At 38.6% G+C, this 16,598-nt stretch overlaps 1 protein-coding gene across 2 annotated transcripts in view; it reads left to right on the top strand.

Annotated features, from left to right (window-relative positions):
- MGLL (monoglyceride lipase) overlaps positions 1 to 16,598 on the top strand; it is an 89,922-nt gene that overhangs the window by 58,248 nt on the left and 15,076 nt on the right. The window contains exons 4-5 of one of the 2 annotated variants that reach the window (XM_014054723.2): positions 6,756 to 6,892; positions 14,030 to 14,140. In XM_014054723.2, the coding sequence (XP_013910198.1) occupies positions 6,756 to 6,892; positions 14,030 to 14,140 (248 nt within the window). The remainder of the gene's footprint in view (positions 1 to 6,755; positions 6,893 to 14,029; positions 14,141 to 16,598) is intronic. The other variant, XM_087708980.1, reaches the window with a different exon arrangement.

Here is a 16,598-nt window from a genome sequence, read left to right as displayed (position 1 = left end):
GAGTCTATTGGTACAAATAGACAGGTTAAGAAAAGTATTACTCAGAATATGACTGACACATCAAATCTGAATTTAGATCTCCAAAAGAATAGAAATATGGAAAGAAAAACTTTTCTTCCCAATTATGTCGATTGGTGGGAATAAATGCATCCTCCACCATCAGAGATCATTTTGTTCAGCACTGGCAGAAAATCATGCAACAGACTTACCATACCCAAGGCTTGCTGCTTAACAGAAATAAGGCAGAAATAATTTTAGCTTAGAAAATTGTTTTTCTTTTTTCCCTCTTTCTCCCTTTTTCCTCTAAGATAACAAAACAATAATCTGTTGTGCAAGCTAGTCTAAAAATATCTTTGCTCTTCAAAAATATGTACTGGGAGGGAGGAGATTCTTTTCTGAGAATAATACTTTGGGTTGAGGAAAGAAACATAATCATGTGAAGTCGCAAGAACTAGATATTGATCATACCAGAAACAAAAATATTGTGTATTCTAATATAAAGACATTTGCATCCTTATTTTTATTAAAAAATAAAAGATAAATTCAATCCATCAAGCTGCAGGTAAAAGCTATCTTGTGCTTGCTTCCAATAATATAACTCTAGTGTGGTAGCTGTCATCAGTGTGTTGATGTGATCCAGTACTGGGACATTAATCTTAAATGTGGGTTAAACATAGCAGGCTGAGAACAGAATCTAACAGATTCTGGTGAATTTTTACAAGAATCTTAGCCTTGGTTGGAATTACTTTCTTAGAGTTGCCACAAGCAGAGGGGTCATAAAAACAAGCTTGGTTCCTTCATGCGTGGAGATGGTTAGGAGACATTCAGCTTATATATTCCTCCACTGACAATTCCCTGCTGCTGTGGAATTTAGCAACTGTGGAAAGTATGTTGTTTTGATCCGGTCTCTGCAGTATTCCCATTGCTCAAAGGTGGAAGTCAGCCATACAGATTGTACAATTATGAATTTACGGAAATTCCAACAAATCAAATAAACTAGCAGAGCACTGTGGGCAATAAAGTGCATATTTCAGAAAGATTGTGGTGTAGGGAAACTCTAATAGTAAGAGTTTTCCATGCAACTAATTCCTGAGACAGAAGATTAGCTCCTTTTGCTAGATGTTTCAAACAAAGACTAGGCATGAGGTGCTTTAATCCTGTTGTGATTCCTTTAGGGAATCCTGTAGTTAAAAAGGGTGGGCTCAGTTGGCTCAATGGTCCTTTCCAATTCTATGGCTTTGTGAGGCAGAAGAATTTAAAATGCTACATGCACTAATTAATACATATTTGAATATTAGTTATGTACATATTGCCTTCCACATAGAAAGCTTTTGAAACCATCTCTATTGCCTATGCTGCTCTGTGTCAGTGGAAACCTCAGGAATTAATATAGTAAGCTTACCTTTGCAGAGGTCAGGTCAGTCTCCCTTGTGTGTAAAAACTAATTATTCCCATTTTGTGTTAGCTCTCCCCAACAAAAGATGAAATTTAGGTAATGGAATTCTTTAAGGATACAAGCTAAATTACTAGTGCAAGTTTGAGTGGATTCTTGGCATCTGGTGTCTCTTTTCATAGAGCTTTATATGAAATGGATGTGTGTGGTTTTTTTTAATGATAGGCATGTTACCTTTTTTACATACAATAGTTTAAGCATTTATTAAACTGGAAAGCAATAGATAAAACTTTAAAAAAAGATTTTTAAGGACTCCAACTTCAATGTTAAATAGATTTTATGAACCATGTGTCCTTATGGTTGTTTCTATTTGGCGTGTATCCTGTGCACTATATGAGTGATACTGACTTTAGATGTTCAAAGGAACTAAAACCTTGATTTTCCTCAGGTCATGAGAATATGCCCCATCTTTGACACTTAAGCCATCTTGGATCTGAAATTGAACTAGTCATGTTGCAACTAAGTACTTACATACCATGTATTTTGTTTGTACAATCTCATGTACAAGCTACATTCCTCCCATAAAAATGATTTCTTGAATTTGTATCTCTTTGCTTGCCATTTTGCAATCGGTTAGAGCATTTTCTGAGCCAAAATATTTAAAAACAATGAGTAGGTTTCCTTTTCTCCGCTTTTTGTGAACTTCAGTTACACAACTTAATCCACCATCATTGTGTATGTTTTCCTAATAGTCAATTTTAACATGATCCTAAGGAATCACTAAACTCTCTTGTTTATCCAAACTGTTCATTATCCAAATACTTTAAATGGTTCCCAGGCCATCAGAAAGAGAGATTACTCTTTCCATATGCATTTTACTCTTCTATTTGACATAAACATCTACAGTATATGGACAAAAGATATAGGGCAGAAGAGCTTATTTTCTGGCAAATAGATTAGACTGAACTTTTATTTATTTTATTTATCAAATTTATTTACCACCTAATTTGTGGTTCAGGCAGCTCTGAGCGATGTTCTCATTCGTAGTTTTCCCTTAATTTTAGTCTAGATGTACCCTTCCTTTTCAAATAATTCTGACTTGGCAGAATCCATTTTTTAGTTTATTCATATCTTGTTATCAGGAAAGTGTGATGAACTGCTATTAGCACTTCAGCAACAATTTGCTTGGAATGGACAATAATGAAAATAAAACTTTTTCACTGTGAAGTACCAAGACTGGCTGTTATAGAAGATGAGCCTCTGAAAGCCCTTAAGTTCATACACTATGTTAATTTAGGAAGGGTAATCGCAAGAGTGCGGAAGGGGGAATTACCCTAACTGATGTTTAGCTTAGTTTTCACTATAGCTTTAATCTTGAATTTTTGCAATTATGATGAGAAATATTTCCAAACACTTCATGAAAGTGAGTTGGGGATTATATGTAATTCTAATAATGACTAAGGAAAGCATATTTTCTTATTGAGCTCTATTGATACCATGAATTTCCTTATCTGTGTATTTTATCTAGTGAGAAATACACTTTTATGATGTTGATTAATTGACTGACTATCTGTGATTCAAAAGTTCTAGCCTTTTTTTGGTTGAACTTTCAGGCTTTCCTAACTGTACAATTAATATAACTTAACACAGCTAGCAAACTCAGCTCTTAGTGAATCCTCTCACTTGTTCACCTCTACCTATATTGGACTGTTTAAATCATCACCATTTTCTGTATTATAAACGTATAGTATATATTGTACTACAAAAATTGTCTGTCGCTATATCCACATTAACTTGATTTGTCCAGTTTGTGGCATCATTCAAAATAAATGAAAAGGTCACGGTTAAAGTTTTCCGTTATTTCACAAACACACAAAAATTGCCTCTAGAACCTCCACTAAAAAATATTCACATTCTCCTTCAAGAAAATTGACCAGATGAGATTACTTAAAAGCTGGGCTTTTTCTTCCTTCCTTCCTTATTTTTCTCATATTCTGTATTAAGAGAAAAATCCATTATTACTGATAGCTGCCATATTAAGTTGAACCTTAGAGAGTTTGCCTTATTTAAAGCTTCTTTTTCTTGATCATGTCAGATGAGCAGGAAAAGAATATAATTGTTTTAAATGTTATTCATTTAGACAAGGTCCTGCACAAATACCAAAATATATTTATTTACTTTCTGTATTTGAATGCCACACAATCCCCTGCAAGATATTCTTGTTTTTTGTAGCCTTCAGTTTGCTGTTTCTTGTCTGGAAAGCTGCTGTTAGTTTTCCATTAGTTCATTGGAAATGATCAAATCTACTTAGCTTAGTTTATCCATGAATATATGTCATTTGGTTTACTTGAAACTTGGCAACTAAAAGTATGAAGGAATAACAATCCTAAACAAGGATTTTTAGTTTTTGTTGAACATGGCTTAATTCACACATAATGGACGGATTCACACACAGAAACCTATCAGCCACATTATAGCTTAACTAGGTCCATATGTAAAGCAATATGAAGCAGCAACTCATCCATAAATGATTGTTGGAGATACAAAAACAAACATATTAGCAGCTAAAAGTAATTTTTTTTAAGCATATGGGAAAAACTTCTTTCACAGCCCTCAATAATAAAGGAGCGTTAAGTAGAAATTCTAAACATTTTGTCATTTATTTATGCTAGTCTTTCTCAAGCTGATGCCCTCTTGATGTATCTGGGACTACAAATTCCAGAACGGCTGGAAGCTGTTTTCTGAACACATCTGCTAGGCATCATTTTAGAGAAGGCTGGTTTATATTATCACTACTAGCCCAATCTGTGCATGTTTGGACTTAAGCTTGTACTTACTAAGCTCAATTTTTGTTAATTCCACATGAACATATTTGGAAAGAATAAATCCAAATTAAATTGCTCTGATTTACCAAATTCTTGATTACCTTCTGATCCACCTAAGCTTCTGACAGCTATTTAAATTTGAGAAAAAGGCATCAACAACTTTAGAATTTAGATCTCGTTTTATGTTGCATACTTAGATCAGTTTTATGTATTTGTTTCCTATACATTTCTTTTTTTTAATTCTTGGGAACTGTAGTTTGTGATGTATTAATATTTCTCTATAAGAAATACCCATTTCCCCTTAAGAAATATAAGAACAAAGAGTTGTTGAACTGTGTTAGAATCTAACACATTAAAATTTACATATATTAAATTAAGTTTGTTTTATATTATATAATTAATATTATATATTACAATATTATTATATTGTATTTATTATATTATATTTTATAGCAAAAGGATCCATTTAAAAAAAAACTAGTTGTAATTCAAGAAGATATATATGCCATATACTCACCAGAAGCATTTACAGGGAATTCTCAAGTTATGATCATAATTGAGCCCCTCAATTATGGTTGTATATTGTGACATTCGTAAAGTGTGTCACTATGTGACTGAACCCATTTTATAACTTTTTGCAGTGGTCATTAAATACTGCTATATTTAGGCGTAAATACTGTTTTTTTGCAAAAATGCCTTATCATCATGTTGGACACAGTGCAAACAGTCATAAATGTGGAGTGGTTATCCAAACAAGTAGTCACATGGCTGCGGGGGCTGGGGGAGGATAAGATGACTGTTTTATAAATCATCTATGTCAAAACTGAACAGCCCTCTTTCAACAGAGGAAAAGGGATATGACATTATCTATCTCCAGTCTACAACACAATTCTTTCACCAGTTCCAAGGCTCCACACACATTTGCACCAATCAGGTGACCCTGATGACACAGAAAAACCTCCAGGTGGTCTTAACAACTGGTTAAAAGAATGCAAATGGATAGCAGTCTGCAAGGAGTATAAATCCTTCCATTCTCCACCATTCAGTCAGAGCTGAAGAAGCTTCTTGGATAAGCTAAACATCTTCAAAGAAAAAACAGAAAATCCAGCTGCCTCTTGAAAATGCACCTTTGGGACATTCTCATTCTTATTTTTCCCATATTTTTGTGTATATCTGTCTTTCTCAACTTGAGCCCTGATGACTTTGATCATTTTCCTGCCATTAAATACTGCATCAAATACTGTAGGGCATCAGGATGAATACCAGTATTGAAGAAGCATTTACAGGGCAGAGATCTGGATTAAAAGGCAAGAAAATGTGCAGCTGAGTAATGTCAAAAATCTCTGCATTTCTTCACCCTCTAATCTTAAGCTTGGCTATTCAGCATTTTTTTTTCTTTTAGGAATCAAAGCTTCAATGATTACTCAGTTATAATTTTGGTTCAATCATATGGCAGTGGGATATCTTGTCAGATCAGCTGATCATCAGTTCTATTTTGTGAGGGATAATTATGATGAATTTCAATAGCATGTGAAATAAACAGCCCTTCCCTGGAAATAGATAAGGAGGGAGGTAATAATTATTTTCTGCTTTTAACTGTGTAAGCCTTAGTCCCATAGCCTGCAATCATTTCTTATTCAGGCTGTGAATATAAGACCCATCTCTTGTTGGATCATTCTGAAGACCATCTAGTAGAGCATCATCCTATTTCTGAAAAGGTTTAGAATTCTACTCTTATTTCCTCATAAGGGTGTTATAAAGCCAGGCCACATTGGAAGTCTCTTAAGGATAGCCGAGTATCCTTAGGGATTGTGATTATGTACAGCCTCAGACAATCTCAGTTGGGGAACATGAAAGTTCTACTTCCATGACTTGGTGTTACCTTTGATTGTCAACCGGTTAGCATTCCCCAGACAAAGGTGATACACAGTTTGAGGCTCCTCCTGTTCTCATTGCTCTTGCGGCTTTAGAGGCCTTTGCACACAAATGATGTTGTTTGCATTGGATATAAAAGCAGACACATCACTGGAAGCTAAAATCAGAAGGCTCCGTCCAGTTTACTTTGGCCATGCTATGCATGTGAATTCATTGGGAGAAGTCAATGGTGTTAGGAATGGTTAGTGGACAAAGAAAAAGGGGCAAGCAAAGAACACTCTGAGGAATTTCTGACCTTGCTTGTTTTATTACAGATGTTTCAAAATAGGTAACCTCATCAATGGCTCGATAACATCAAATCTGATGCAAAGTTGAATTTTAAAAAAATCAACTGAAAGAAGCTGTGCTTGACAGGGTAGCCTAGAGAGTAAAGTCACCAAGAGTCACGACATGACTAAGTGGTGAAAAAGAACAGCGTATTGTAAATGCAATATAATTTTTCTTAATTTGGTGGCTGCAATTCCAATAGGCCCTGCACACATCTCGACAATGCCATGTGGGAGCAAACTATAACAGAATATAATTTTGTGTCTAGTCTGAGAAGAGCCAAAATATGAATTACTTCTGGTGTGGCAAGTCACTTTTCCTTTTCCCTTTTACAGTTGGCCATGGGCAAAGTGAAGGAGACCGTATGGTTGTGTCAGACTTTCACGTGTTTGTCAGAGACAGCTTGCAGCACATAGATCTCATGAAGAAGGATCATCCTGGCATTCCTGTGTTTCTTCTGGGGCACTCCATGGTAAGCACACAATCCTTCCTCATGGAGCCTTGGCCTCCTATAGAGCAGCAGACGCTGTTTATTTTGGGTTAGGTTTCTGAAGTCTAACAATTAATACTGGTGCCAGGAGAGTTTTTTAAAAAAAATCATAGCCTTTTCGGTTTTCTTTCCATGCTTCCTTTACTTTCCCTCTTTTTGTTTCTGTTTCCTTTTATTTTCACAAAAAGAAGTGGCTATGTTATTGCAGTTATTTGTAAACAGCTGCCCACCTAAATGTAAACTACACAGTTGCTAGTTCTAATGTGAAATTACAGATGTACACACCATTCTCAAGGCTTATTTCCAATATTGAAGAGCTATGAAGCTGGAATTTCTAGAAATGCAAGTGAAAAAATACCCTTCTTATTTTTGCCAAAAAGGAATGATGTGATCTGAATGTATGTATTTATGTATATGTGAGAAAGATAAAAGATAAAATGTTTTTGAGTTTGTCTTAAGCCCTACTGGACTTTACAGGGATTACTGTTCTCATAATTTTCATCAAAAGTCATAAACAAGTGAAGAGTTTGGGTTTTTTTTCCAGATAGATAAGAGATAGATGATAGATAGATGATTGGGTGGATGCATGGATGCATGGATGCATGGATGGATGAAGATAGACAATAGATAGGTAAATTGATTGATTGATAGATAGATGATAGATAGACAGACAGACAGACAGACAGACAGACAGGAAGATCCCCTTATTCATGTTGGTTAAAATATTTCTATACCAATTAAGACCATATTCACTTTAAGAGTGAGTTGCCCCATTTTCTGAGATTCTCAAGTATTGTTAAAGGGAAGGATGAATATGCCATTGCTATACATTTCTGCCTTGAGAAGAAACGGAAAGGAAAGAAATGTGTAAAAAGAAAGCCAAACATGAACTTCTGAGTTGTGGTCCACGACTCCGCTTTCCAATTCTACAGGCTACAGAAATTCTTTTGATGGTGAAATAAAATTACAAAAAGAGGGCAGAATCCAAAGTTCCACTTCAAGGAAGCTGGTTGATGAGAAAATGGGTATTTTACATCTTGGGGCTTTATATTCCCATTAGGGGATGCAGTGGCAAGTGGTTTAATGATGCTGGAACGTACTTCCGGTTTACTTGTAGGGTGATTTTTTTGCCCCCCGGAGCCTAAAACCAGCCCTACGAGCAAACCGGAAGTATGTTCCTGAACTTCCTGTTTGCCCGTAGAGTCAGTATTTTGCACTCTGGAGGCGTCAGGGAAGCTCCAGAAGCCTCCTGGGGGGCTGTTTTTGCCCTCCCCATGTTCCTATAAAGCCTCCTGAGCCTGGGGAGGGTGAAAAAAGCATGCCAAAAATGGGGGGAGCGCTGGTCGTGCGCGCATATGTGCTGGGGTCATGCGCATAGCATTACCGGTATGGCATGCCTGCACACGACTTCCCTGCGCTCCCCCCGCTTTTGGCATGCGAGCCAAAAAAGGTTTGCCATCACTGGCCTAGAGGTATATCAAGAACTAGGGTGGACATTGAACAACCTTGTGATACAGGAATGGGATATATCATGACTCATCAACTCTTAATCATTTAATACAAGAATAAACTATGTAAAATAAAAGGTATCCCCAAAGTTATGTTATGGTTTACTCATAATACATGTAATATTCTATGATGTAGACTTGGTGTTACCTTACAATAGAATATATATTTTTACTACAGAGGATGTACAACCCTAATCATAACTTGTTTTGAAAGTTTTAAGCTAGTTAACAAAAGTTAAGAAGGTTCAGCGATGAAATGCAAAAGGTAGTTATTAGATATTCACCCTAGCGACAGTGGTTTCCACCAAGGTCTGCTGCTCTGATGGGAACAGAGGTTGAAACCTATTGGTCAAAAGGTCTGACATCCCCCTTTAAAAGGGCTGCTGTCTGTCTCAGCCTTGCCGGATGTTTCTTTTTTGTAATAAAGAACTGTTGTTACTGTAGCCTTTGTGTGTCTATCCTTTACCCAATCTAACACTGGTGACGAAGGAGGGATTGGAAGGCAACTAGGCAAACAAAAAGCATAGAGATCCAGAAGAAACATCCAGCCCGGAGCCCCGGCAAAGGCAGCAAACAGCCACTTTTTTTGAGCGGCAAAATTGAATCGCCCTATGAACGCAGGATGGCTATGCACGCCCCGCCTGCTCCATATGATCCAGTCATCGATCACTGCTATCACTGCTATGATTTGACTGCTTCCTTGAAGCAAACGACCTCATGGGCGTTCTTGAAGGCCGTAAGAAGAAATGTTTCTCAGCTTCTGTGGCCGGGAAGTGTTCGAGATGGCAAAAAACCTCTCAGAACCGACACTGCTTCAAGCAGTTCCATGGTCCGCGCTACAGCAGACGCTGAAGACCCACTATGTGCCCAAGCCCTCCAAGCACGTTTGCTGGCACGAATTTAACATCAGAAACCAGAAGGATGGCGAGTCGATTAACAAGTACGTAGCGGCATTTTGGAAAGCCGCAGCGTACTGTGAATTCCGGGACCTGGACGAGCTGATCCTGGACCGCATAATTTATAGCGTGTGAGACATTATCCCACAGAGGAGATTGCTCGCTAAATCTAACCTCACTCTGCAGTTTGCATTGGACAAGGCCAGGGCATCCGAATCAGCTGCCAAATTGACGGAGCCTCTGCAGCACCAAAGCGTACCACAGGATGCACGGAAAAGTACCCGTGTACATCGCGAGACTGCCAATCACGAGGGCTCAGAAAGCGAGGAAGACGACAGCTCCGCATGTGCAGTAGCTGCACCAAGCTGGTGCGAAAATTCAATTCATGTCTTCCGCCCTGCGCTAGCTGCGGAGGAGACCATGCCCGTTTGTCCTGCCATTTCCACGAAACAACTTGTCAGCATTGCGAGGGAAAAGGACACATCACCAAGGTGTGCCAGAGAGATTTCCCTGCCACCACCTGGCAGCCAAAAAATACATCAAGCCGTCAACAGAGGCCCAACCCAGAGGCCTGGCAGAAGCCTTCATGGCGCGCAGAGGGCAACAGTAGAGTCGCCTATCACACATCAATAGGACAAGTCCGCTCCAAGAGGCCCAAAAAGCTGAAGCTGATGCCCTCCACTACGGCAGAAGCAGTCATCAGGGTGCTACAGAGACTTTTCTCCACGCACGGCCTGCCCGACATCTTGGTCTCTGACAACGGGCTTTAATTTACGGCCATGCAATTCGAGACCTTCCTAGCAACTCAGGGAATCAGGCATGCCCTGGTCGCGCCATTCCATCGGCCTCCAATGGTCAGGCGAAGAGAATGGTGAGATCGGCAAAAGAGGTCCTTGCTAGGATGGGCCTGGGAGATTGGCAAACACAGGTTGACAACTATTTACTAATTCAGCACCTCACACCCAGCGCCACCACTGGGAGAAGCCCTCCGAGCTTCTCATGGGTCGCCGGCTAAGGTCCCACTTACACCAGCTACACCCCAATTATTCTGCCGCATTGCCCCCAGACTCCACAAGCAAGATTCGGACATTTAGAGTAGGGGATTCGATATGTGCCCACAACTATGCCGGGGGAACTCTGTGGATACTTGCCACAATAATAGGCATCACCAGCCCTCGCTCCTATCTGGTAGAGCTCGAGGACGGTAGGAATTGGAGAAGGCCTATTGACCAAGTCCGTGGCCACCTCTCCAACTCCATTCTTAGACAACAAGAGGTAACTCCTGCACGAGTTAGCCAAAGCCCTACCCAAACAGAGCAAACTCTCACTCCTTCCACGGCCAGCTCACGTCGAGGGTTCCGGAAGACGTATCTGATTTTGTTGCAGGCCCGCAGCAAGCTCCAAGCGAGCCAGCTCCAGAAGCTCCAGCCACGGCCTGTGAAAAGTTCCAGGAGTTTACACCAAGTGGGGCTGTGGAACAAACAGGTCCGTCCGACTTGTCCAAGGAAACTCCTCCTACTGAACTGTGCAGGTCAGGCAGAGCTATCCAAAGGCCCGCTACCTGCGTGACTACGTTACCAACAGGATTGTTCCTTCCAAGAGGGGAGGGGTGTTAGATATTCACCCCAGCGACAGTGGTTTCCACCAAGGTCTGCTGCTCCGGTGGGAATAGAGGTTGAATCCTATTGGTCGAAAGATCTGACTGCCCCCTTTAAAAGTGCTGCCATCCTGCTCAGCCTTGCCGGATGTTTCTCATTTGCAATAAAGAGCTGTTGTTACTGTAGCCTTTGTGTGTCTATCCTTTACCCGATCTAACAGTAGTGTTTGTGAGTCAATTGTAATTCACTTCAAAGGAATGGTTTATCATCTCTGAACTTTAATACAGCTATAGAATGTATCAGTGTCCGCTTGTATTCTGGAGATACAGCGTATGCGTATTCATTTCTTGTTCTATTCCTTTTAGTTATCAACAGAATTAGGGTTTTTGAAGGCAAAAAACCCATTGAAAGCTAGGCAAGAAATTGCTATTATCTACTTTACACACATACACAAAAACACTTTTCTTTTTTCTTGTATGCAACCAAGGCATTAGCTATCATTATCCCATAGTAACATGCAATGGATGTTACACTATAGAAAATTACATTGTCTATTCCTTTTTTTAAAGTTACATAAAATGCATTTTTGTTAAATTAAAAGAAAGTTGTAGAACCATTTGAGAGTACAATATGAAATCTGTAATTCTAAACCTCACTCTATTCTTGCTTTGAATTCATATTGAGATCAAAGTGGAAATTCCTGTTAATGCTCACATCATCGTGCTTGAGAGACCGCCTACTGCCAATTACCTCCACTAGACCAATTAGATCCCACAGACTAGGCCTCCTCCGAATTCCATCAGCCGGCCAGTGTCGACTGGCGACTACCCGGAGGAGGGCCTTCTCTGTGGCTGCTCCGACCCTCTGGAACGAACTCCCCGTGGAGATTCGTACCCTCACCACCCTCCAGGCCTTCCGCACAGCCCTTAAAACCTGGCTGTTCCGACAGGCCTGGGGCTAAAGACTCGCTGCCCCACTTCGACTCCGACTGGTATGATTGTTGTGTTTTTAACTATGTATGGTTTTATATCTTTGTAACTTTGTTTGTATTTCCCCTCCCTTTTTCGAGTTGTGAGCCGCCCTGAGTCCCCTTGGGGAAAAGGGCGGCATACAAATAAATTAAAATGAAATGAAAATGAAATGAAAGTGCTCATGCTCCGTTAATCATTTCCAGGTCTGATAAGCTTCTTTAAGAAACTTACTTCTTTTACAAAATTTACTCTAGGTTTATAAAAGAGCATTGAATAATAGCGATGGGGACTTGCATGAAAAAATTAAACTTTTTTGCTGAGTGTCTTCAAAGAAATATCAAAACAAAAAAAGTGGGCTTTGAAACAAAGTTAAGGTGAGCATAACCATCTCTAATCAGAAATTAACAAGATGATATCTGATCTGAAGTTCATGGTAAACCTTTAAAACAAAGAGATGGTAGCATAAGCTGAAATTGAAATAGTCCTCATATTCATATACACACAAATTTATTCCTGCAAGTAAACAGAATGATGTATCTTTAATACAGTTCTCCAAGGATTTCCCATGGCAACTATTTGTGAATCATGCTGAACTCTCCTGCTTACTGAGGTTGAGATACATACTTTTGGCTTGAAGAGGGAGTATTTAAGCTTGCAGTCCCAAACTGTCTTGGCATTCTTTTTTTTAAAATGACTATGCCAAATCAAGATTTATAAGAGATGAAAGTTATGCCTTCAAATTCCTTTGTTTCTTACATCTAGCTTCAAAACTCCAAAAAAGGCCTTAAAATTTGCTTCCCAAACAGCTATTATTCTCTTCTTTACAAAAAAATAAAACATATTTATCGTTCTTTATTTTAATAGTGCTTAGCACTTAGACTTTTATACACCTTCATAGTGCTTTACAGCCATCTCTAAGCTGTTTACAGAGTCAGCATATTGCCCCCAACAATCTGGGTCCTCATTTTACCAACCATTTTACCAAGGATGAAAAGCTGAGCCAGCCTTGAGCCAGTGAGAATCGAACTGCCTAACTGCAGGCAGCTGGCAGTCAGCAGAAGTAGCCTTCATTCTAACCACTGCACCATCACAGTTCATTAAATCATACAATTTTTAATACAACCACATATTGATGTCGTCTTAATATAACTTCAGAATATAGTTGGGTCACCTTTGGCTTCTGTTTCATCCCACAGCTTGATCAGACTGTTTACTTGCCACTCCCTTCTTTCTAGTTGCATCATTGCTTAACTCACTATGAATCTCTTGATTTACTCCTGTCTGCTTGTCCTTCTCTTCCATTTTTGGGGCTTTATGGACATGCTGGGAGCCAGTTTTTTCCATACTGCCTGGAAAATGCTGTCTTTCCTCTTGCATTTTATAAAAATCTGATTATAGTTTGTGGGAGCAGGGAAAATGTTTTACATTTCTTTTTTTCTTTTTTGTATTTTTGGTTTTTCTTGTAAAGGAATAATATATGAGTTTAATAAATAAATAAAAAAGAACATTCTTTAACAAGCACCTAATAGCTGTATTGTGATTCCTAGGATGATTTCTTTTGTGCAGTTGTATTTCTGGGTATTCCAATGTTGTACAATGCCTAGAATTGGTATTGAAACACCTTTTGAAGCGCTGCAATGAGATTCTGCTGCCAATGCGAGTGAATTGCACACTTGGTGATACATGCTTGCATTCATTACATAAGTTCTGAAATTATCACCTCCACACTTCCTTTGAAGTTTTTTGTCTGTTATTTTATATTGCCGGTTGGAATCAGTGGTCCACAATAATGGAATTTATCTACATTTGTCTTTCTCTGGGTACAGAAGGAAATTGAATATTGTTGTGGCCATTGCGATAATAAGTCATTGCCAGAATAAATTGGCAAAGTTCTCAAGACAAGTGACCTTGATAATGTACCTGCCCATAAGTGCTTGTCATCTCTTTTTGTTATATGGCTGGGGAAGGGGGGAGGCAACCATGACACTTCAGATATTCCTAAATTCCAACTCAGCTGCCATTCCAGCCAGCATGCCAATGGTAAGACATACTGGGAGTTGTAGTGTTGCACAATCTTCTCACCTCTGCTTTACTGAAATCAATAGTCTTAGCAATCATCAACCCATTGCTTGCTTTTTCATTTCAGGGAGGAGCCATTGCCATCCTCACCGCGTGCGAAAGACCAAATGACTTTTCAGGCATGGTATTAATTTCTCCTTTAGTAGTTGCAAGTCCTGATGTAGCAACACCGATCAAGGTAAAAAAAAAAAGGTGTTCATTTAATTCCAGGCACACTATCTAAATGTCAGATAAAAATCTTTCTATCTTGAGATAATAGCCCTTTCTTTCACCATCCTAACCTCTCTATATGTGGTAGAGCACTATTTTCTTTTTTTTAAATGCATGAATGTAAGGCTCTTCCTAACATTGAATGTAAAAGGGCTTGTAGTCAATGCAAATGCTGAAAGATTAAGTACTTATTATAATAAATGAAGATGCCCTTTTTCTCACAAAAATCAGAATTGCAATTTAGAGCAAGAACCTTGTACTAACCTTTTCCATTTCCTGTAGATTTATTTTGACAAATCTCTCTTCCCAAGCTGCTTTTGTTCCCTCAGTTTCCAGATGCACGATCTCTGGCTAAGTTCCCATGCTATGCTACGCCTTAATGCAGTTTGCTTAGCCTGGTGTGTGAACTCTTTGTGGTTTGTAAACCACGGTGTTTGAGTGATGAAGCCCTGTGACATGTTCAGAAGGCATGGTTAAAACAATTCATAACTTAGCATAGAGTGTGCAGCTTTCTCTGGGCAGAAAGCCACTCTTAAGCTTTGAGTGGTATCCCCAGGACCGCTCTCCAAAATGCAATTGGTGAGGCCAAGACAAAAATTTATTTCCACAGTTGAATGCAGTTAATAGGATTGCTCTCCTCTCCTGTATTTAATCAGCTTTCCCCTTTCAGTCATATTAAAAATACAATCTGGTAACAATTTTTAGAGGTCTCTTAGAACCATTGAGACCTCAGCTTCTGTACCAACCTCTATTGGGTTGACTAGAGTGATGGATATGGGGGTTTTTTTGGTGGGGGTTTCAGATAAGTTTAGCTTCACTTCTAACGGACAGTTCTAAAAATAATTATTTTAAGTAGGTGGTGCTTAAACTTTATTAAGTTTGGCAAGGAAAAATTAGCAACTAGCTCCACAGCTAATCTATGGACTCATTCGTGGAGTTTATTCTCAGCCTACAATAATTTCCTATTGTGGAAAAATTTCCTCCCCTTGATAGTTTATAAACAGTCATGTATGCCCCCATACCATATATATACAATCACCTTATCTGATATTGTACAATATGATGAATCAGATCAAGTAAGCAGACCTAACAAGGGTATTGTATACTGATAGTCCTCAACTTATGACCACAATTGAGCCCAAAATTTATGTTGCTAAGTGAGAAATTTGTTAAGTGAGTTTTGCCCCATTTTTTCACTTGCCATATTTGTTTCTCCATTGACTTTGCTTGTCAAAAGGTTGCCAAAGGGGATCACATGACTCTTGCGCACTACAATCATCATAAATGTGAGTTAGTTGTCAAGTATCCAAATATAAATCACATGACCATGGGCATGCTGCAGTGGTCATAAGTATGAAAAATGGTCATAAGTCACTTTTTTCAGTGTTGTTGCAACTTCGGTCACTAAATAAACTTCCATAAGTCGAGGACTATCTGGGTTCCCTTTTCCTTCTCTCTAGATCTTTATTTATTAAACCGTGTGCTGCAAAAATTTGTAAAGCACTCTTGGGTCAATGATTCTCATTACAGCTCTCTCTTGTTAGCAACTCTTTAAAGTAGCTGAACTTTTCCACGGGCTCATGAAAAACCTTCTTTAAATGGTTGCTGAAAGGAGCTACATTTTCACTCCTGCCTGTTCCTAATTTGGAATGTTGCCCCATAAATTATGTAGGTAGCAGCTGCAGCGATAGCAACAACAACAACAACCTGAGTGTACAGCCACACAGTCTATTCAGCACTTTACCAAGCTTTAAAGAAAACTGCTTGCTTAGAAGAGGTTTGGATGAATGCAATTCAAAGCAAATTGTTATGTAACAAGTACTACAACTACTTACAATTAGACCATTAAATTAGCTGCTGATCTTGCTTATTCAAAAGGTATCTAACAAAGAAAGGCTGATGGGACTGAGGATTAGCAATATCTTTATCTCACATATGATTGACTAAGTTTTTAAAAGTTGAGTCTGTTTTTTGAACATTCCACTAATAAATAAGCTAGTTTTGAGAGAAGGGCATCACTCCAATATGGATAATTGTCATTAATTTGTGAGATATTAATACAGTACCTTTTCTATCAGCTTGATTCCTAATATGTTGGAGAGGGTATATTAGCAACCATAAGATAAGAATTAGACTACTTATATTCTGAAAAATTCAAAAATTAATAGACAATATTTGTACATGAAAACATCAGTTTAATAGACCATTAGGCAGGAGAGCATGTCCATTAAACCTGAATGTCCATTAAACCCAAATTTATGCCACTTACGTAATAATGCCAATTATATAATTGGTCATTTGTGTCAGTTCATGTCATTAGTCTTATATAATGATGTAAATTCACACAAATTATGGTAATTTAACTAAATCATCTGCACTACTTCAGGTAAAAGTTCTGTTCATTGCCTTCAAAGTCCACTAAACTG

The sequence above is a fragment of the Thamnophis sirtalis genome, unplaced genomic scaffold, assembly GCF_051295495.1.
Source record: "Thamnophis sirtalis isolate CommonGarterSnake01/CBP01778 unplaced genomic scaffold, rThaSir2_p1.2 scaffold_3, whole genome shotgun sequence".
NCBI classification, from domain to species: domain Eukaryota; kingdom Metazoa; phylum Chordata; class Lepidosauria; order Squamata; family Natricidae; genus Thamnophis; species Thamnophis sirtalis.
This window is presented reverse-complemented; position numbering and strand designations above follow the sequence as displayed.